The following is a 22,774-nucleotide window of genomic DNA, read 5'->3' as shown; positions in this document are numbered from 1 at the left end:
AATTGTGTTTATAAACACTGCCCCAGTCTTTATGGGTTAACCCATAAAGTACATGTGTAAAGAGCAGATTCCAAGTAGCTTAGATAAGGCTAAAAGAACCAAACAAAAATGTCAGCTACTGCCCATGATGGAGGAGATAAACAGTTTCCAGTTCCAGCTCAGCCAATCTAATGGGCTGACTTTTTTAAAAGACAAAAAGAAAAATCAATACAATTAGGAGGAATATAACAGAATCCAAAGTCTTTACAACACATCCTTCACAATGACTAGGATACAATCCAAATGTACTTTGTATAAACAGAAACAAGAAAATGTGAACATACCGAGACATTCAATGAAAACCGACCCTGAGAGGGCTCCAGATGTTAATCTACAAGGAATGCAAAGCAGGTATTACTACCATGATGTTCAAGTACATTAAGGATAATACTCTTGAAAGGAATGAAAAAATAAGCTCAGCAGAGAAACAAACTATATGAAAGAAAGAAATGGATCTTTTAGATTTGAAAATTACAATATCTGAAATAAAAACTTCACTGGATGTGTTAAAGAGAATAGAAGGATATTGGGAATTTGAAGAGACACTAATAAAATCAGACAATTTTCAGAAAGAAAAATACATTTAAAAAAGTGAACAGAGCCTCAAGCACTTGAAGGACATGAGGATTAACATATGTAACTGGATTCCTAGGAGGCGAGAAAACGCAAAAGAAAAACTATCTGAAGAAACAAATAATGGCCAAAATCTGACTCAATATCGTGAAAGACAAATCTGTAGAAGCACAGCAAAGCCCAAGAAAGATAAACACAAAGAAAAATATGCCTAGGCACAGTCATAACCAAAATGATGAAAACCAAAATTAAAGGAAAAATCTTGAAAGCAGCCAGAGGCCGGGGAGAGAGAGAGAGAGAGAAAGAAAGAAAATCCCACAACAAAAAACCACACACATACACACAAGAGAATAATGAATGATTCAAAATGTCTGCTGACTTCTCATCAGAAACAACAAGGGCCAGAAGAAACAATGGAACAACATATTTAAAGTTCTAAAGTAATAAAAAAACATCCAGAATTCTATATCCTGTAAAATATATTCCTTAAGAGTTAAAGTGAGGTAAAGAAAATTTCAGGTTTGAAAAAACCTAAAAAAATTCACTTTTAGTAGATGTACAAGAAATGCTAAAAGAAGATCATTAGGTAGAAAGCGAAAGATACCAGATGAAAACAGATTTTTACAAAGAAATAAGGATTATAAATGGTAACTATGAGTTAAACATAAAAGACTATTATTTTCCATTGATTTCATTAAAATACACGAGTATATGCAAAAATTATAACACTGTATAATGGAGTTAATCATGTTTTTACATGTATTACGTACACAAGTATGTAACAAATGGGACCGAAGTAAATGAACCCATTTGGCTAAAAAGTTTCTTGTATTTTATGTGGTATAGTACATAAATTTTAAATCTAAGTAGATTAGAAAAATTAAGTTTATACATTTTAATTCCTAGAGTAAAAACTTTTAAAGGCATCAGAATTGGACACAAGTAAAACTGTCTCTATTTCTAGATAACATGATTTTATGTATAGAAAATATTAAAGACACAACCAAAAAACTATCAGATCTATTCAACAAACTCAGTAAAGCTGCAGGATATAAAATTAACATATAAAAATCAGCAGTACTTCCGTATACTAACAATGAATTATCTGGGAAAAATTTTTAAAAGCTGATCCTGTCAAATACAATTGCATCAGAAACAACAAACTACTTGGGAATAAATCCAGTCAAACAGGTGAAAGATGTCTACTCTAAAAACTAAGACACTGATAAAAGAAATCAAAGAACACATATAAATGAAGAGGTATCTTGCATTCATAGACTAGAGAAATTAATACTCTTTAATGTCAGTGCTACCAAAGGCTATCAGTAGACCCAATGTAATCCCTATCAAGATTCCAATGGCATTTTTTTTTACATAAGTAGAAAAACAGTCCTAAAATTTATATGGATCCACAAAAGCCCCAGAATAGCCGAAGCAATCCTAAGAAAGAACAAAACAGAAGGCATCACGCTTCCTGATTTCAAGCTAAACTATAAAGCTACAGTAATGAAAATGGCATAATACTGGCATAAAAATAGACAATGATACTGAATAGAATTGCAAACCCAGAAATACCCAAATATATGCAGTCAACTAATATTTGATAAGGGAGTCAAGAATACTCATTGGAGAAAAGACAGTCCCTTCAACAAATGAGGCTGGAAAAACTGGATATTCACATGCAAAGAATGAAACTAGACCCTTATCTTACACCACTCATAAAAAATAACTCAAAAAAAATAAAAATGGAGTAAAGACTTAATGTAATACTTGAAACCAATAAAACACTCTGAAGAAAATATAGGGAAAAAGGTCCTTGGCATGGGTCTTGGCAATCACACCCAAAGCACAAGCAACACACAAAACCAAAACAAACAAGTGAGACTACATCAAACTAAAAAGCTTCTCCAAGTGAAACAATCAACAAAGTGAAAAGACAACCTATAGAATAGGAAAAAATATTTGCAACCCATATATATTTGATAACAGGTTAATATCCAAAATATATATTTAAAAACTAACACAATTCAACATCAGAAAAACAAATCAATGAAAAAAAAAAGGGAAATGGACCTGAATATACATTTTTTCAAAGACACTCAAATGGTCAAAAGGTACATGAAAAGATGTTCAACATCAGTAGTCATTAGGGAAATGCAAATCAAAACCACTGTATCATTTCATGCCTGTTAGAATGGCCATCATAGAAAGGGCAAGAGATAAATGCTGGTAAGGATTTATCCTTGTGCACTGTTGGTGGGATTGTAAATTGGCACAGCCACTAAGGAAAACAGTATGGAGGAACCTCAAAAATTCAAAACAGAACTACTATATGATCCAGCAATTCCATCTCTGGGACACAAAAACACTAACTCCAAAAGATATCTGCATCCCCCCATTCATAGCAGTATTTACAATAGCCAAGACATGGAAACAGCCCAAGTGTCCATCGACAAATGAATGGATAAAGAATGGTATACACAATGGAACATGATTCAGCTGTAAAAAATGAGGAAATCCTGCCACTACAACATGGATGGATCTTGAGGGCACTACACTAAGTGAAATAAGTCAGACTGAAAAAGAAAAATGGTGCATAATGTCACTTACATGTTGAATCTTTAAAAAACAAACAAAAACAAACAAACAAACTCAAGAACAAGAGACTAAATTTGTGGTTACCAGAGGTGGGAGGGGGAACTGGAGGAAGCTGGTCACAGCAACAAACTCCTAGTGATAAGACATATAAGTACTAGGGATGTAATGTACAACATGATGACTACAGTTGCCACTGCTGTATGATATCCATGAAAGTCAAGAGAGTAAACCTAAGAGTTCTTATTACAAGGAGAAATTTTTTTCTTTTTTCTTTATTTTTTATTGTCTCTATATGAGATTATAGACGTTAACTGAAGTCATTGTGGTAATCATTTCACAATATATGTAAGTCAAACCATGATGCTATCTATACACCTGAAACTCATACAATGATGTATGTCAATTATATCTTGGTAAAACTGGAAAAAAAAGTCTTAGAATATATAAAAATTCGGAAAGTGAATGTTAGATAATCTAATTACAATCTGTTAATAAGACCCACATTTAAAATGTAAGAAAAGGTTTAAAGTCAGGGGGTAGAAAAAAAATAACACTTAGAAATTATATAATGTCTTGCATTAGCTTTAAAATATCTACACCCCTGGCAAAATAAATGGGGGAGGGAGATAGGTGAAAGAAAAATGCCAAATTGATAACTGTTGAAGGTAGGTGATGGCCACATGGGAATTCATTATACTTTTCCAATTTGCACATGATAAAGAAGCTTTTGTTACAACAAACAAGTTATAATAAAAAGAAAAACATAGCCCAGGAGAATATTAACCCAAAGTAACTTGGTATAAATATTGAATGACAGGTAAAGCCATTGCTAGAGGGGCATTACATATAAAATGAGTATCTATTCACCTGAAAGATATAGAAGTTCTCCTATCTTTTATGCACCTAATAGCTGAAAGAACTACAAGGAGAAAAAAGTACATAAATCACTGTATTAGGAAACTCTAACACATTTCTTTCAGTAATTGTTGGATCAAACATATATATAGTCACTAAAGAGTTAGAAATTTGAAAAACACAACAAATAAACTTGGCCTAATAGTCCCAAAACTGGAGAAAATAGATTTTTTAAGAATAAGATCTTTTCAAAAATGTCACACTTATAAAGAGCCTGGAAAAACATTTGATAAATGTCAGAGTTAGCATATATCTCAGAGGAATGACTATTCAATATATGATACAAAAATTATTTGTCATCCAAGTGGGGGGAAAAAGCCTCCGGATCCCTATGCCTCACACCATATACAAAAATGAAGTCCAGGTAGATTAAAGACCCAAATGTAAAATGTGAAACTTAAACACTTTCAGAATATAAAATATTTTTATTACCTCTTGATAGAGAAGTGTACAATTATTTTTTTAACCCTTACTCAAGGATATGTTTATTGATTTTATAGAGAAGGGGAGAGGAAGAGAGAAAAAAATAAAGAGAGGGAGACAAACATCAATCCGTTCCTTCGGTACGTACCCATCAACTGGGGATTGAACATACAACCTTTCCTGGTATACAGGTCCAAGCTCCCCCCAACTGAACCACCAACCAGGGTCACAAAGAAACTTCTTAATGAGATGGGACTGTCATATATCTTGGTTATGGCAAGGATTATCATAAGTATTCAATATGTAGTTGACAAAATTCATTCAAAATTGGTGCATTGTATTATATATAAATTATAGCTCAGTCAAGTTGATTAACACCTTCTGCACATTAGAAGACAAACAAGATTTTTCCCTTATGAAACAGGGATAATAACAGTACCTATTACATATATGTGCTGTGATGAGTAAATGGGTTAGGGTTAGCATTAGGTCATGTGAAACACTTAGGGTCTGGCATATAACAAAAACTCAAAAACTGTTAGTGGGATAAAATGTTCTTAAAGATAAATAACTGCAAAACAGAGTCATTATAAACCAGTGGTTCTCAATGGGGGAGGGGTAATTTCTCCCCCCAGGGGCACTGGGTAACAACTGGATAATTTGTGTGTGAGCGCGTACACAAGCAGGGTTTATTGATGAAATGTTCACGTGGTCTTGCTGAGGAGGGGGGTGAAAGGCATAGGTTCAGGGCAAAGCAGGGTAAGGGCAGCAAAAGTAAGGGCAGCCAAAGGCCAGGGTGGAAGCACAGGGATGGTGAGAACAAGAAATGTATATCCTTTGTTTTGAGGACTTATGTAGTTGTCAGGATAACTGGAGACATTTTTGACTGGCATGACCAGAGGGGTGCTACTGGTACCACGTGGACAGAGGCCAGGGATGCTGCTAAAACACCCTACAAGGCACAGAACAGTCTCCTCAATACAATTATCTGACCCAAAGTGTCAAATAATTTCTGACATAGTTTTTGCAAAGGCTGAGAAACCCTGCTGTAAACAGTGACACAAAAACCCATAGATGGAAAACAGGGGCAGGCAAAAGTAGTTTACAATTGTTCATATGGAAAATAAATGCAATAATTAGCCCTGGCTGGTGTGGCTCAGTGGACTGAGTGCCAGCCTGCAAACCAAAGGGTCACTGGCTCAATTCCCAGTCACAGCACGTGCCTGGATTGCAGGCCAGTTCCCCAGTAGGGAGCGCTCAAGAGGCAACCACGCATTGATATTTCTCTCCCTTACTTTCTCCCTCCTTTCTCTTCTCTAAAAATAGATAAAAATCTTTCAAAAAAGAAAATAATGCAACAATTAATAAATAATACAAGGATAAACTTTTGTGTACTCACAACTGTAAACCTACTTTTGCCCACCCGTTTAAAGTACACATAATTAACATACAATTCAAATAGAAAATGGCTATACATAGATATATCTTCCTTTTCTACAAATGAAAAAGAAAGAAGAACAATAAAAAACGAGCAAAGAATAAGAACAAGGCCAGTAAACATGAAAACATCCTCAACTCTGCAGTGAAATACAAAGTGAGTATGCACAATAGCATTTTAAAACCAATAATGTGGCAAAAAATAAAAAATTCTGACAGTATCAAGTGTTGGTGACAATACAGAACAGCAATTTATATATGTGCTGCAGGTGAAAGGGTAAATTATTATAGCCATATATGGATACATAATATGAATGCTATACAGAGAGATCTGATCAGATTCCTGGGGAGAAGTAGGGAGGGGCCATAGGAAGAGTTTGCTGAGGCCACGGTAAAGTCTAAGACAGGATTGGCTGAGAAGCTGAGTGCCTCCAGAGCATATGGAATTGTGGGTAAGATTTGAAATAAAAGGAGGGCCCTCAAGGGCTCTGGAGGCATTCAGCTTCTCTCTCTCTCCCACTCTCTCATCCTTGAGGATGCCTGGATGCTCTGCTGCAGCTGCCTGCACTTTCCAACAGATGGTATTTGGGGTGGGAAGGAACGCCAGGCACAGCTGAGGACCAGGCTGGCCTGGCAGAGGGTGACAGGGTGATTTTTCTTTGTGTGTTTTAGGAGGGACAACCTGAGGCAGAAGCCTGTCATTCTTCCAAAATTATGTAGCTTCTGTATCTTATGTTGTTTTAGTTTGTAAACAAACCCTATAGAAATAAGATAATTAAAACTTACAGAAGGAATGATAGAACTCAGGTGTTAAAGAGGGTAGCCTTAACTGATAGACTTAAGTGACTAATGCATTTGCAAAACTGCTATTCCAAAGTTGTGAAGCTTCTGAATAAAGACTCCCTTATTACCAAACCTTTGCCCCTGGAATTTTGCCCAAGGGTGGTGGTGGGCAGCGGGACCCCAATTCCTATTTGGTAACACATGTATGCATATATGCATTTATTCATGCACGAGGATGAAAAGTGATTAATCATAGTCATTAGCTCCGGGGATGAAGAGGGATGGGAGGAAATTGTATCCTAATTTAAATTACTCTAGTGCTCTCTGAAAACTGTAATCCTTTTTAAATGATTGCCATACACTGAACACCTATTACAGATCAGGTAATATTAAGATTGGTATTTTATGTACATCATATCTTTTAATTCCTCATAACAAATATATGTTGTAGATATTAGTTCCTTTTTTTAGGTAAATAAAATGTGTCTCTGAGAGATTAAATAATTTACTCAAGGTAGATAGCAAGTGGCAGAGCCAGGATTCAGGCCAAGGGCTTTCTCCTGCAGAGGCCAACCCTCTCTCTCCTACAGGGGTTCCATATTATGACGATTCTTGGAGGTATTTCTAGTTTTCCAAGAAACAGTCTCAGTCAAAATAGTTCTCAAATGGGGAAAAGTTAAAAAGGATGGCAAAATGCAGAGTGAGCAAGGCATCTGAAAGCTATGGACCACTCCCTGAGAAAAGTGTATACAGACATGAAATTATGCATATAATTTCAGTGGCTCACACATTTTCTGGCTGATGGCTCATGTCTTTCTTACTCTCTAGTCCTCCACAATGTTCCCTCACTCTGTCACTCTGATCTTCAGATGTAATGCACAATTATTCGGTTACATAGATGTTTTCTTTTCCTCAATAAATACAACTAAACTGGTTACTTTCCTAATCTATCCTCATGGTTTTTAAGTGTTTTAATATGAATCTTTATATGGGAAAGGGTGACAGTGTCCATAGTGTGAACTAGGACCATTTCTTCACATATTTGATAGACATTTGTGTGATGCAAACAATGGAAGTAGTGAACACTTGTGGGAAGACTTAAAAAGTTACAGAAATGGTCTACAATGTCCCAGTTTTTCTTAATGGTTAATAAAGCATGTCAACCATAAATTTTAAAGCTAGGTATATTTTCAGCCTGCATACCTTTTAGGGAGAAACTACAACATAAAATGACTACTTACCAGTTTGGCAATAAATATGGCCTCCTTGGAACTTAAATAACATCTACTGTACAGGAATACAGTATGTAGTTAATCTATTCTTATCTCTAAGTGTCTTCTGGACTTTGGCCATAAAATCCTTCCTCCCGTAATTGGGAACAATAAAGATTAGGAATCATCAAGACTGTCTGCATGCCTCAACGTCCTATCTTTATCTGGAAAAAAGTCAGGGTAGTGGCAAGGCCAGATACTGAAGGACGAAAAACCTGGAGTTGAAGCCTGGTTCTGTAACGAAGCTTGTTCAGTGATTTTTGCACAAGTTACTTGGCTTTCTGAACTGCTTCCCCACCCCCCTTTGTAAAGCATGCTAAAATACCTATCATAATGATGTTCTAAGGATGAAATGAAATAAAGCATCTCTACTACCTCAAAGCGATTTCTAGTTTCTAAGCTCCCTGAAAAGGCGAGCATGTGTTTCTGTGAATCCTTGCCAGTAACTAGCACAGCGCTTCACACGTTGCAGAACTCCGTGAATCCCAGGGACTGCCTTAGGAGGAAGTTTCTAGGAACTATTTCACTACCATCACTCTTTTCGAGGCAGCCCTAATTCCGTAAGTGTGTTCCAGTACCAGAGATACCGCACAGGTTTATAGAGAGGCGTTTTAATGACATTTCTATTATTTCAGTAACCTTTCAACAGCTCCTCACAGCTCCTGGAGAACAATTCCAACTCTTTACTGTGGCCTAGTGATCAGTTTAGTTCCAGCTTACTTTCCTCTCACTTAAGATGTTCTGGCTACACCTGACCTCTAGCTGCTGCTCAAATACTCCAGCCCCAGGGGCTATTTTCCTCTAACTGGCAATGCCTCTGGCTAGCTTCACAGGCCGGGCTATTTATAACATTAAGCTCAAAAGGCGCCTCCTGAGAGTCCTTCCCTTGATTCCTGTCTCCCCCATTATCCTATGTTATTTTATCCATAGAACAGCGCTTAGTACTATGGCAAATTGTTTCCAAGTGAGGACAGGGGCTGCGTCTATTTTGTTTCCAGATGTTCCCCCAGTGCCTAGAACTGTTTTCCAAGCCCCGGTGTTCCAAGCATTTACTGTGGCTGCGCTGACGTCTTCCCAGAAAACAGGTCCCTTTCCCCGGTCTTAAGGGCGAGAACATGTTCCCCACGGAACACCTGGTCGGGAATGTTGGAGGCACCTCCTGCCGAGTCACAGCAACTGTTGGGATTCTAAATTCCAGGGCAGGGGTCAGTTTGGGTGCGGGGGAAGGCCTGTGACCACAGCTGCTGGCCCCAGCAAGGTGAGCAACGATCAGCCGGCCGCACTCACGAGGCTCCGGGAACACGCACGTGAGCCGTGAGCCAGGTGAACCTCTTCGCGCGGAGTCTGACCGGGCGGGCTACCGAGGGTGGCAGCACCTGGTGGCGTCGGCCCCTCGCACCCCTCAGACGTCCTCAGTGTGGACTTCGAAAGGGCAGCGTCCGTCAAAAAGGCGGGCCTCCCCTCAATAGCAGCGAGAGAGTTTAGCTTAGTCACCAGAAAACGGCCCAACTGGAACACTCACCGGAAAGCGTAGGCGGCACAGTCGCCCCGAAGGGACTCGGCTGGGGGGCGGAGCCTTTGGGAGGAGACCGGAGACGGAGCGCGCAGTTCGCACAGCCGCAGTAGAAGCCGCACCCCCTCCCGCCGGCCGCGCAGCCCGGAGGGCCACGTGCGCCCTGGGTGCGGCGAGGGACTGGGGCGGAGACAGCTTCAAGTCCGTGCTGACGCAACCGGTGTCGGCGGAAGGGTGTGGGCGCGCAGGCGCCGCGGTTTCTCGCAGGTCAAGGGGGCGGGGCCGCGCAGGCGCCGTGAGCGGCGGTAGCGGCGGCGGCGGTGTTAGCGGCAGCAGCTGTACGGGGGTTCCGGGAAGATGGTGCTGATTAAGGAATTGTGAGTGAGTTCGCGGGCGCGAGCTAGGCTCCAGGACGGCTGTGGTGGGAGGTTCATTGAGTGGGATGTGGTGGAACACTCCCTAGAAGGAGCGAGGCTCGGACCGGCCGCTCCCTTCGCGCGTCCCCTCCCCCCAGCCCGCGCCCCCGGCCCACTTAAGGTTCCTCCACGGCGCTCCCCCAGATTTCTCATCCAGTCGTGGCGGTGGTAACACTGCTGCCCTCTTTCCCAGGCTGTGTCCCAGCCGGAGCGGGTGGCTTGGGAAGCCGCGGCCAGGAGTTTCCGCTGGGACCCGTCTTCTCACCACCTCCCCCACCCCTAGGCCCCCTGGTGGGACCATGGGTGAGAGAGAAGGGGTGGGTTTGACCGTGATTTGTCGTCTGGGGTGGAGCCTGCCTGTCACCCGAGGGAGATGGGTTTGCTGGGTGAAGGAAGCTCTGGTGTCTGAACTCGAGGTGGGACCTGGGCGCCTTGAAGTTCATGTAGGAGCCCGGAGAGTCCGGAAAACCTGCGCCCCAGTGGGCAACTCTCTTGACTTGACAGCAGAGCCATCACTCTGCTTTCAGTCTCAGTTTTCATTTTTCTAAGGTGGGGTGGTGTTCTAGGCTCCACCTACTTTACGGGGTGGAGGTGAGGCGGCAACACGCGTTCTGTCGAATAGAAGAGTTTCTAGATGCAGTAGACCAGCGAAGTGATTTTGTTGAAAAGTTTCGCGTTTCTCGCAAGGACTGACTATCACAGGAAATCTGGTTGGCAGTGATTATTCAGCTGTCACAGTCTGTTCGTTTCGTCATCATCCCTTGGGCATCTAGGGATTTCTAGTATGGCCCTTCTTTGGTTTTTCAAATGCTCCTTTCATTTTAAATTCTTTCTTTCTTTGCAAAGAAAGCGATTCGTGGTGCTTCTCTGTTTAAAACCCCCCAAAGATTCCCTATCTCACTGAGAATAAAAGCCAAAGCCTTTACAATAGCCTAGGAAGTCTTACAGGGTTTTTTTTTTTTTTTTGGTCTCTGATTTTATGTACTACCCTTTCCTTGCCCAGGCCACGTGCACATACTTCCTTGCTGTTCTTCCACTGCTCCAGGAAAGAAAAGCTCAGTTCAGTGCCTTTCTGCTTTCTGTTCCGTCTCCCTGAGGTGCCCCTCTGCATGTCACCAACCTACCTCCTTCCTGCAGGTCTTTTCTTAAATATCACCTTCTTAGGGAATCCCTCTCCGAAGACTTAGTTGTAACCCCCACCTTTTGGTATCTGTTTTCTGTGCTTTATTGTTCCCCCATAGCTATTATCACCATCTACCATGCAACACAATTATTTTGTCTGTTTTATTATATGTGTTCTCTTATTGTGTGTAAGCTCTATGAATTTGTCTTGTTCATTCCCATGTCCCCAGCTCTTAGAATAGTCCCTGGCATGTAGTAAATGCCCAATAAATATTTGTTAAATAAATTAATGAAAAATTATAACCTCAGTCAATGACAAGGATCCCGAGAAAAGACATTGCAGTTAAAGCTTATTTATAGTATTGAACTTTGGATTTACAGAGAAATTTTCTTCCAAGTTGTTAATGCAGTGTATCATGTGTTACCTCATTTATTACTCTGACATCTTTGTAATGTATGTAGGTGGCAGATATTAAGACTAATTGGGGAAATATGACAGAAGGAAATTGACTTGGCTCAAGTCACATAGCAAGTGAGTTGCAGAACTGATTTTAGATCACAGGTCTAGTCATTTCTTTTATTAGAGTAATTTCCTCCCTCCTAAAATGTGAATTAAGTGTTCGGTAGATTCCATTGACAGTTATGTGAGGAGTATCAAGCTAACTTATGGAAAGCAATTCCCATTGGGAAGCTACACACTGTGCTTTTTGTGAACCATTACTTTCATTATAAAGTTTGAGTGCACCAAGGCAACATATGTCAAAATATGCCCAAAGTATAATATTCCCTAAAGTCATAAATTACATTTGTTGATATTCACTCTTCATGTATGTCTCCCCTAGAATTTACTTTCTCCTAGGCTTTGAAGGTAGAAACTGTTTCTTATTTTTCTTAATATATTTTTTATTTTTAGAGAGGGGAAGGGAGGGAAAAGAGAGGGAGAGAATCATCAAGTGTGGTTGCCTCTCGCATGCCCCACCACCCGGAATCTGGCTGCAACCCAGGCATGTGCCCTAGATTGGGAATCCAACCTGTGACCCTTTGGCTCACAGGCCAGCACTCAGTCCACTGAGCCACACCAGCCAGGGCTGTTTGTTATTTTTCTAAATATTCCCAGTATGCAGCATAGCATCTGCTCTAACACACTGTAAGTACTCAGTGTTGTTGAATGAAAAAAATGATTCTTCCTATTTGCAAGTCAACTTTCTAAAATTGTTTCTGGTCAGGAGCAATGAATAGGTCATTCCTATGTGAAGATGTTGGTAAATTTAAAATACTTCAGCAAATGTTTGTTGTCTTTAAAAATGCCACCTATTTTTAACATTAATTAAAACATTAGAAATGACTTTTCAGGGTGGGAGTTCCCTTCAAGTTGTTACTTAAGTGAGCAATGGATGAAGTTGCCATTAGCATAGAGTCCTGGTTTTAAAGAACTAGTTGCTAGTTCCATCTGGACAATTATTTTCATGAGGATTTTTAGGGAAGTTTGAAAATTTTCAAATACAGGCATACCTCAGATATTGTGGTTTTGGTTCCACACCACTGCAATACAGTTAATATCATAGTGAAACAAGTCACATGAATATTTTTGTTTCCCAGTGCAAATAAAAGTTATGTTTACACTATATTGTATGTAGTCTGGTAAATAAATGTATAATAGCATTATATCTAAAAATGTACATACTTTAATGAAAAAATACTTTCTTGCTAACAAATGCTAACCATTATCTCAGCCTATTGGAAAAATGATGCCAATAGACTTGTTCAGAATAGGCTTGTTATCGGGTTGGCCAAAAAGTCTGTATGGTTTTTTTCCATAAAATAAAAGACACATTTTTCATGTTCACCGAAAACGTTATTGATAGGGATATTTTAAGTATGTTGGCTGTCTCTTATGGGATATAATGTTGATTGTTCTCAATTAATGTCTAATTTGATCGTTGTCAATTTCAACCAACCGTGTAGCGTCATCCAGCAAGAAATCTCCAGCATGAAAATTTGCAAACCACTTTTGACACATTCAATCAGTCACAGCACCTTCTCCCTACACTGCACATCTTTTTTGTGTATGTCAGTTGCATTTTTACCTTTCTTGAAATAATAAAGCATACTGTGCCAAAAATGTATTTTCTTTCAACCTCAATATTAAAATAGATACCCCCAAAATTCACCAATTTTATAAGTTTTTTTTTTAATGCATGCTGCTATAACAGCTGTCAAAATACAGTCTAACAAAATGGTTTTGAATGAGGTTGAAGACAAATAAGTGCTACTCGAGCCATCTTACGGAAAAGAGCAAACGAACTTTTTGGCCAACCCAATGCAGACCTTCAGAGTGTAAAAAAATGCAATACCTAATCTGCGAAACACAAAAAAGCAAAGTATGCCTGTTCATAATTCTTCCACTACCGGAAAGTAGAGCATTCTTATGAGACCTTTTGTTAGCTGAAACAGTGTAAAAGAAAGAAGCAGTTACAATTAATTAATACATTTGAGTCTTGGAATAAATCCCTCCCCCTTGCAGTTAAAAATCTGTGGATAACCTTAGACTCCCCCCAAACTTAGTTGTCCCTTGGTACTCACAGAGGATTGGCTCCATGGTCCTCCCAGATACCAAAATCCTCTGATGCTAGGTACCCTATGTAAAATGCATACATAGATCAATGCATACAGTCAGTCCTCTGCATCTTCAAGCTCTCTCCAAGAATTGAAACAGTACAAGCATTTATTGGGAAAAATCTGCATAAAAGTGGACTTGTGCAGTTTAGACCTATGTTCAAGGATCAGCTGTATGTGAAAAATTTTTGAGCATTGCCAAATTCCCCCCAAAACTTAACAAAATAATATCAAATATGGTTACTTGCGTCCAGTTTTATGCTAAGTGTAATACCTCCATGACCTCAGGCTTTTCTGATACCTTAGGGCACGTCTTGCTGACAGATGCACGGAGTAAATCGAGATAAAGCACAGGTGCTCACCCACACAGTTCAAGGCCATAGCAGCTTGATGCTGAAATCCTGAGTGCAGTTCCTTGGGGAGGAGCTTGGCAGGGGCCACTGTTGCTGCCTGGGGTTGCATGCTACCTCTGTGACAGTCCGGCAGAACAAAACACGGAACACTCTTTTCACTTTTTTCCTTTATTCGTGATAGCCAGAACTCTCTGTGTATTTCTTTCAGTTAGTGAAAATAGGTTCTAATGTAGGTCTTTCCTAAAGGTGAAGTGGCAAACTTTCAAAACATGAGGGATAACTCTACTGCTTTTATACTAGGAATAGAAGATCAAAACCTGCCTGTTCTTTCTCTTTCTTACTTTTTTGTTAAGTAAATCTTGAAGAAGTTACTTGACTCATCATTCATTCAGAGCATCTTAATCAGTCATTTTCATTTTGTGAAATCAGTTTTCCCAGAAGTGGCGGTATATAAAAGTAGGAATCTCCTTGCTAGTGAGAACATATATATTAAAATTACTCAGCAGAGATTGTTTGGTTTCGTGAAACTTCAGGGAAGTCTTTAACTCTCACCTCTGTGTTCCTTCCTTCCATTTCCTCTGCAGCACGTCATCTTGGTTCAGACCTTTGTAAGGCCTTGCTCAGCCTCCCCAAAATGGCTTTTCCCCACACTCCTGCTCAACATTTTTAACAGCCTACTAATGCCTTCTTTGGGTCAGCTGTAGTTATGTCTCTTAACTCTCAGAACAACCTCCCAGGATTCCTTGTTGCCTAATAAATTTAATAAATTTAATAGAGTTCTTACCATTATATTGCAGGCTGTGATAATATTATCCCAACATTGTTGTCTGTGTCTTTTTATAACTTTCAGAATATGCCCCCACCTTTATCCTAGTCTTCCCCCGACCATGGCGCTCCCTCCGTCCCAGTTTATTTTCTGTTTATGAGGCAGTGAGCAAGTTAGTGTGGACATGGAGGAGATGGCTGATATGACTGGGTATGGAAGGGCTTTGTGTAACTAGTTAATCTTGATGAGAATAGCAATTAGTGACCACTGTGACTTTGAGAATGTTCGTTGTCTTTAGGTGATCATTGTGAGAAAGAAGGAGTGATGAGTGATCGCCAATAGTCAGGGAGAATGGAATTACAGGAGAAATGTTTCATACATGTTGAAGATTAAGGTGATGTGAGTATTCAAGCATAGATATTTGAGGAGACTAGGGAGAGAGCAGTAGGTAGAAAGTGGAGCTAAGAAGTTGGATTGAGAAACACTGTTGGCGATTTTCTATGAGCTGACCATGATGAGATTTTTTTCCCCCCCTCTTTGTATATATAATGGAAAGAGTAAAAAGAGTCATTTCCTGCTGTGGTAGCTTAACGGCTTGGAGGGCAAGTCTGAGAAGGACCAGGTACACACACACACGTTTCTCTTGTAGACATTATCTATCATGAGAAATTGATATTCAGGATGGTTTTCAGAGTTTTTGGATAGAACTATGTAAAGATACATCCCTATAAAAAATCTGGAGGTAAAATGCAATATTCTGATGTAATTCCCCATGGTATTCTTTTTTGGAATTCATCTTCAGGAGCGGTGCCTCCACATGGGTCCTTTTGTGTGTCCAACAACAAACTCTCGGACAAGATGAAACATATATCAGCCTTACACTGAGTCTACCCCAGAAGGGGTGGTTATATTTTTAAGGCTCAAGATATTTTCCATGAAGTTTTTTCTTACTAAGGACTGTTTATTTATTTTTCTCAATAAAATCGAGAAGTAATTGGGTAGTAGGGATCAATTTTAGGGAGCACTCGCTCATGAAATTCAAGACGTTGTTGTGTGAGAAGTGTCAAAAAATGCATAGTATACAGATGGAGAATGAAACTGTATGAAAACGTCCTGAGGCACCCAGACCAGACTGTGTACAAACAATACATTCTGTACCCTGCGGTTTCCAGGCGGGATCTGGCATGCTCAGGATAGTATGACCTTACCACCCTGCCGTTTTCGGTGATGAGTTTTCTCTTGTTCTTTTCTCCTCACAGGAGTCTCTGCAACTGCGTTTTGGGGGTCCTGGTACAATTTGGATGCTAAATGCAGTGATTGTTGAGAACCCAGAATGGTGGTGGTTTTATTTACCCAGTTCAACACATATTTAGAGCTGTAGTTTACCATGCTACCATTGTACTCACAGTAGAAGCTCCTTTAAGCATATAGATGTGTTTTACAGCCAACTATTTCATGTGTAACATACATTGTTTTTCCTTTTGTCTTTTCAGCCGTGTGGTTTTGCCCTGTTCTGTTCAGGAGGTAAGCCATGCTTGCTTCTGTGTTATTTTATTGATATAGTTCATTCTGATATGTTAATCTAAAGTTATATTTTTGTTGTGTTTATTTACTTTTATGTTTTAGTTTATATGACAGAATGAATTAAGGTGTGTTAACAGTTGTTACACAGATAATTACAGATAATTGTAAGTGAATTTCTGTTACACTGTTTTGTTCTCTAAGGGTCTAAAGTGTGGAGTAGAACTTCCTGTCTAGTGCAGAAACTCTGTTTACAGTATTCCAGAGAAAGGAGGTTCCAGCCTCAGCTTAAGAACTGTCAGGTTAAGTAACTTGCTTAGAAAAGCAGCCTGCTTTATTGTTGGATTTTTTAAACATTTGTCTTTACTTTAAACCAAAATCTACTTTCCTAGAATGCTTGACTTGTTTAAGTTCCTGCCACTTGAGCAATGGGAAATAGGCCTATTCTGCCTTGGATATGGTAACCCTTCAGGTTTTCTTTTGGGAGTTCTTTCTCCTCCCCCACTCCCTTTTGTTCCATCTTCTCGAGGTTACAAGGTTAAACATTCCCAGCATGTTCATTTGGCTTAATATAACATGACCTCTAGACTTCCTCACCAGCTGGTCTCACTGCTGCGTGGTTGTAGTTACTGCTTTCAACTGAAAATGGTATTCCAGACATGTTTGACCAACACATACATAACTCAGAGATTATTGTCTCTTGATCTGCATATGATACAGAGATACACCACAGTTCAGAAGTTGCACATTCTGCAATTTTAGTTACCTGTAGTATTTCTAAGAATGAGAAAAATAAAAGCAGAGAAGACTTCTGAGAAATAAAGGTAAGTGTGGCAAAACACATAAAGCCCTCTGGGTCCTTGTGTAACTTGCACACAGTTTGCCCTTGCTCAGTTACCTGGTTTTCTTAGAGCTGGCAGTAAATTAGAAGCAGTGAATTGGAAGTGGGACAAAACAAACTGATAACCTAGGAAGTGACAGCTGACAGAAGACAGAAAGAAAAAAAATAAAATACAGGAACTAAAAACGAATAGCTATCTGGCACTGTTTAATGTAGACATGAACATAGTTGTGTATATCTCAGTAGTGCCTGAGGTTTTGCTGTATTAAAACACTCAGACAAGCCACACACCCCTGTTCTTTACTTGTATAATTGATTGTTTGAACGTGAATTTGGAAATTGACATTTGTTTTTGTTAATTTTTTTTCTTTTGGTTTTGGATAGTTGGATCAAGTTACTGAAATCTTTCTGAGTCTTGGTATTGTCACCAAAAAAAATCTCAGCTCTTCGTTATACTCAGACTTAATAAACATGCTTCCTGTCTTTAAGTTAATCTTAAAATTGACAGTGGAAGTCTAGTAGCATGCCACATATTAGTAGTCCATTAAGAACATGGTTTTGAATACTGTTGTTTCTGTGTGAATTTTTGTTACTCTGTTTATGACCAAGATCAAATTTAGCTTTTTAAAAAATTTTTTTTTTTAAATTTTTATTTATTTTTTGAGAGGGAAAGGAGGGAGATAGAGAGAGAGAAACATCAGTGTGCAGTTGCTGGGGGTCATGGCCTGCAACCCAGGCATGTACCCTCACTGGGAATTGAACCTGCGACACTTTGGTTCTCAGCCCGCGCTCAATCCACTGAGCTACGCCAGCCAGGGCTCAAATTTAGCTTTTGACTTAGACATTTTAATCCTATTTTTAAATTATGAAAAATGTTGAAAAGTACATTCCAACATTTTGATTGTAGTATTGTAAGGATTGTAAGGATTGATTGTAGTATTACTGGACTAACACTGATGTTGTATTATGAAAACCAAAATAAGAATTACAATCCTCTCTGCAATCTAAAATCCCAATAGACGCTGCTTTTGATTCATTTAAAAAAATGTGCTTGGTTCCAGCTTCATAGGAGACAGAGACACAGAGATAGGGAGGGAATGAGCAAGGAGGGAGAAGAGAGAAGGGAGAGAGAATGAGAATGAGAATTAACCTGCAAGATAACATCATATTCCCATGGGCTTTTTAGATAGGAATCTTTACAGAGCTTACAGCTACCCCTAGTTTTTGTCCCTCAAATAAAATGTTGGTTTTGTATTACTAGTTTTTAGAGCTAGCTTTTCTTTGAAAATATACTTACAGAAAGAAAAACATTTTTACAGGCTGTCTTCATTGGGAGGAAGAAAGTTTGCCAGATTTGAAGAGGTTGGAGATAGTGTTATGGTTGAGTCACCAAAAACAAATTAGAACACAAGAGCTTTGCATTTTATCATTTATTGGAATGGTTAGTGACTCCAGATTGGCATAGAACAATGCTGCCTGCTCACAGGTGGAACAGACCACTGAGAATTCTGGTTCACTTTAAAATGAAATAGAAACCACTGTCAGCAATTTCTTGCCTTTTGTGGTAATACTTGTATATTTATAATACTCTATGAAAGTTTGTTTACTGGAGAACTTCACAGTGCACAGTTCTGATCCTGGATACCCGATATGGTTTCTGTTTGGACAGACAAAAGCCAAATTGGGTATGATGTATATAAGTCATTGGGAAAAAGACTCCAGAGGTCTACTGGATTTGGACTGTAATGGTTCTTTGTATTTTCAGGCTTTTATTATTACACTTGATATCCTTCCCCTTTACTTTTGAGGATGGTCTTCTGGTTGCTCAGCTTTCTTAATTGGCAGAGTGATGATTATATACCTGCCACAACTTTGTCCAAATTATGTAAAATTAATGAATGTAATAGATGTGAAAATGCTTTGTAAAATACAAATGTGAATTTATTATTCAAAAACTTCAACTAAGTGTCAAGATGTTTTCTTGATAGGTGGATATTAAAGCACCAGAGTGTCTGTAACTAGCAGCTTTCTTGAATAATGGAAATCTTGTAAAATATTAGAGTCTCTTGAAGCTGTATGAGCATCTGGTGTTTGTCTTCCTAGGCAGTCATTTCCAATTTGAGTTACATTTTCATGTAGAACATGTGTGTTGAATGGGTTGGGTTTGCTTTCTGTATCGTACATATAGTAAGGTTGTAGCATGCAAAGTTTCCACAGTTACTAACAACTTATTGAAATTATATATTCTTTGAAATTTCAGTATCAGGTTGGGCAGCTTTACTCGGTTGCAGAAGCTAGTAAGAATGAGACTGGTGGTGGAGAAGGCATTGAAGTCTTAAAGAATGAACCTTATGAGAAGGATGGAGAAAAGGGACAATACACACACAAAATTTATCACCTTAAGAGGTAAGCCAATATTCACATTTGATGTTTAGTTATTGTATTAAATAATGAAGCTTTAACTACTCAGCTTGCTTATTAAACATGTAACTACGTAACTTAGATGTGCTGAGGTATGTAACTGAGATGTGCTTTTTAAATTTTAATGTGACAATATGTGACATGTTAATTTTTTGAGAAAGCTGTTTTATGGTCATTTTTATTTACTGTATTTCTCGGACCATAAGACACACCTAGTTTTTAGAGGAGGAAAATAGGGGAAAAATTTTTGAAGCAAAAAATGTGGTAAAATATTTTATAATATAAATAACATAATGTTTCACCAATGTACATGTAAACAGAACTCAACAATAGCATTAACAACCATTATTCCCCCCAAGTGGGGGGGGTGCTTCTTATAGTCTAAAAAATATGGTATTTATTTTTCCATTTTCCCCAATAACTATTGATTTGGATTAAAAAAAAAAATTTAGCCCTGGCTGGCATAGCTCAGTGGATTGAGCTCGGGCTGCCAACCAAAGTGTCGCAGGCTCGATTCCCAGTTAGGGCACATGCCTGGGTTGCAGGCCATGACCCCCTGCAACCGCACATTGATGTTTCTCTCTCTATCTCCCTCCCTTCCCTCTCTAAAAATAAATAAATAAAATCTTTTTAAAAAATTAAGTATATTTTATTGATTATGCTATTACAGTTGTCCTAATTTTTCTCCCTTTGTCCACCTCCACTTGGTACTCCCCATTAGAGGATTCCCTCCAGCAATTCCCCCCTTAGTTCATGTCCATGGGTCATGTGTATAAATTCTTTGGCTACTCCATTTTCTATACTGTTCTTAACATCCCCCTGTCTATTCTGTACCTACCAATTTGTACTTCTTAATCCTTGCACCTTATCCCACAATCGTGCCCATCCCCTCACAACTGATATTCCTCCAAATGATTCATATCTATGATTTTGTTTCTGTTCTGCTTATTTGCTTAGTTTGTTTTTCAGATTCAGTTGTTGATAGTTGTGATTTTATTACCATTTTAATATTCATAGTTTTGATTTTCTTTTTCTTAAATAAGTCTCTTGAACATTTCATATAATAATGATTTGATGATGATGAACTCCTTTAGCCTTACATTGTCTGGGAATCACTTTATCTGCCCTTCCACTCTAAATGATAGCTTTGCTGGATAGACTAATCTAGGTTGTAGGTTCTTGCTTTTCATGACTTGGAATACTTCTTGCCAGTCCCTTCTAGCCTGCAAAGTTTCCTGTGAGAAATCAGCTGATAGTCTTATGGAACTCCTTTGTAGTTAACTCCTTGCTTTTCTCTTGCTGCCTTTAAGAGTCTCTATCTTTAACCTTTGGCATTTCAATTATGATGTGTCTTGGTGCTTCCTTGGGTCCAACTTCTTTGTGACTCTCTGTACTTCCTGGACTTGTATGTCTATTCCTTCACCAAATTAGGGATGTTTTCTTTCGTTATTTTTTTAAATAAGTTTTCAGTTTGCTCTTTTTCTTTTATTTTTGGCACCCCATGATTTGAATGTTGGTACATTCGGAGTTATCCTTATTTTTTTTTCAACTCTTTTCTTCTTGCTGTTCTGATTGAATTATTTTTCTTCCTTATGTTCCAAATCATTGATTTGATTCTTGACTTGATCCACTCCAGTGTTGGTTCCCTATGGATATTTCCTCATTTCACTTAGTGTAATCTTCATTTATGCCTGGATGTTTTTTATGCTGTTGAAGTACCCAGTGAGTTCCTTGAGCATCTTAATAACCAATGTTTTGAACTCTGCATCTGATAGATTGCTTATCTCCATTTTGCTTAGTTCCTTCTCTGGAGTTTTGTTCTGTTCTTTGATTTGGGCCATATTTCTCTGTCTCCTCCCTTTGGCAGCTTCCCTGTGTTTATGTTTCTATGTGTGTTTGTGTTTTCGGTAGAGCTGCTTTGACTCTCTGTCTTAGTAGCGTGGCCTAATGTAGAAAAGCACTACAGTAAGTTGGATGGGGCAGAGCCGTAGGTAATTGCCAGTGTGGGGCAACCCATGTGAGCCTCTGATGTGGTGTCGCTGCTCTGTGGCTCTGTGTGGAGGAGGGCTCAGTAGGGGGGCAAAGCTGCTGCCTGGCAGCCGTTTTCAATCTTTTCTTCTGCCGTTCCAGTCCCCACTGATTTTTACAGCCAGAAGTTACGGGCACTTACCTTTCTGGCAGTGGAAACCTGGGCTGGGTGGTCTAGTGTGGGGCTGGGATCTCTTGCTCCCAAGGTATCGGTCCCAATTTTTATCCACTACGTGTGAGCGTGGGACTGCCTGTTCTGCATCTCCAGGTCTCTGCACCTCTCCATGTGTTTCTCTGTTTGCACTCCTCCTGCCTGTAGTCACATGAATGTGACTTCTTTAATTCCTTGGTTGTCGGACTTCCAAGCAGCTCCATTTTCTGATGATTCCGGGTGACATTTGTTTTATAGTCTAGTTGTAATTTTTGCTGTGGTTGTGCAAGGAGGTGAGCTGTATTTACCTACGCCTCTACCTTTACTGGAAGTCTGATTACTTCTATATTGTAGAATTAATGTATATGCTTATTAAACAAATTAAAACAACAGAGAAGATAAAATAAAAACTTAGTCCCCACCTCTTGCCTTTACATATCTGTAATCCCAAAGAAACACTAGAATGGATTAGAGTTTATCCTTCTAAATCATTTTCTATACCTACTCAATTAAAAAAAATCACTTGTATCATTTTTTGTTTTCTATAGCAAATGAGATCATACTGTATACATAGTTCTGCAGTTTGCTTTATTTTTCGTGCATTGATATAACGTGACCATCCTTCCATGTTGTTTAATGTCCCTTTCATTCTTTTAAAAACTGAGTAAAGCTTCTTGGTATAGACTTAGGTCATTTCTGGTGTTTTCCAGTTTTTGTCTCTTACAGATAATACTTCTCTGAACATAGTTGTGCGTGTCTTATACCTTGGGTTATTACTTCTCTAGGAGAAATTAATACAAGTAGGATTGCTGAAAGGACATGCTCATTTTAAATTTTGTTGTTATTGCCAGATTGGCCTCCTGGAGTTTGACAGTGTTCATTTTCCTGTGTTTTTCTCTCTTTTTAAATTTTGCTAGTTTTTTGATACACAGAAAATAATGTCATTTAAACTTGCATTTCTTTATTAGTGAGGTTGAATGTCTTTTC

At 38.9% G+C, this 22,774-nt stretch overlaps 1 protein-coding gene and 1 long non-coding RNA gene across 2 annotated transcripts in view; one reads left to right on the top strand and one right to left on the bottom strand.

The window, feature by feature from the left end:
- Positions 1 to 5,847: 5,847 nt before the first annotated feature.
- LOC118497967 lies at positions 5,848 to 22,041 on the bottom strand. The gene is made up of 3 exons (XR_004900487.1): positions 21,960 to 22,041; positions 14,018 to 14,023; positions 5,848 to 5,859 (listed from the first exon to the last, which is right to left on the bottom strand). It is a non-coding gene; the product is annotated as an uncharacterized LOC118497967 (long non-coding RNA).
- The window catches only part of PITPNB (phosphatidylinositol transfer protein beta), a 65,674-nt gene continuing 52,718 nt past the window's right edge, over positions 9,819 to 22,774 (top strand). The window contains 3 exon segments of the mRNA XM_028527570.2: positions 9,819 to 9,929; positions 16,319 to 16,349; positions 19,448 to 19,593. Coding sequence (XP_028383371.1) covers positions 9,910 to 9,929; positions 16,319 to 16,349; positions 19,448 to 19,593 — 197 coding nt within the window. The 5' untranslated portion in view covers positions 9,819 to 9,909.

Source organism: Phyllostomus discolor, chromosome 13, assembly GCF_004126475.2.
Source record: "Phyllostomus discolor isolate MPI-MPIP mPhyDis1 chromosome 13, mPhyDis1.pri.v3, whole genome shotgun sequence".
Taxonomy (NCBI): domain Eukaryota; kingdom Metazoa; phylum Chordata; class Mammalia; order Chiroptera; family Phyllostomidae; genus Phyllostomus; species Phyllostomus discolor.
This window is presented reverse-complemented; position numbering and strand designations above follow the sequence as displayed.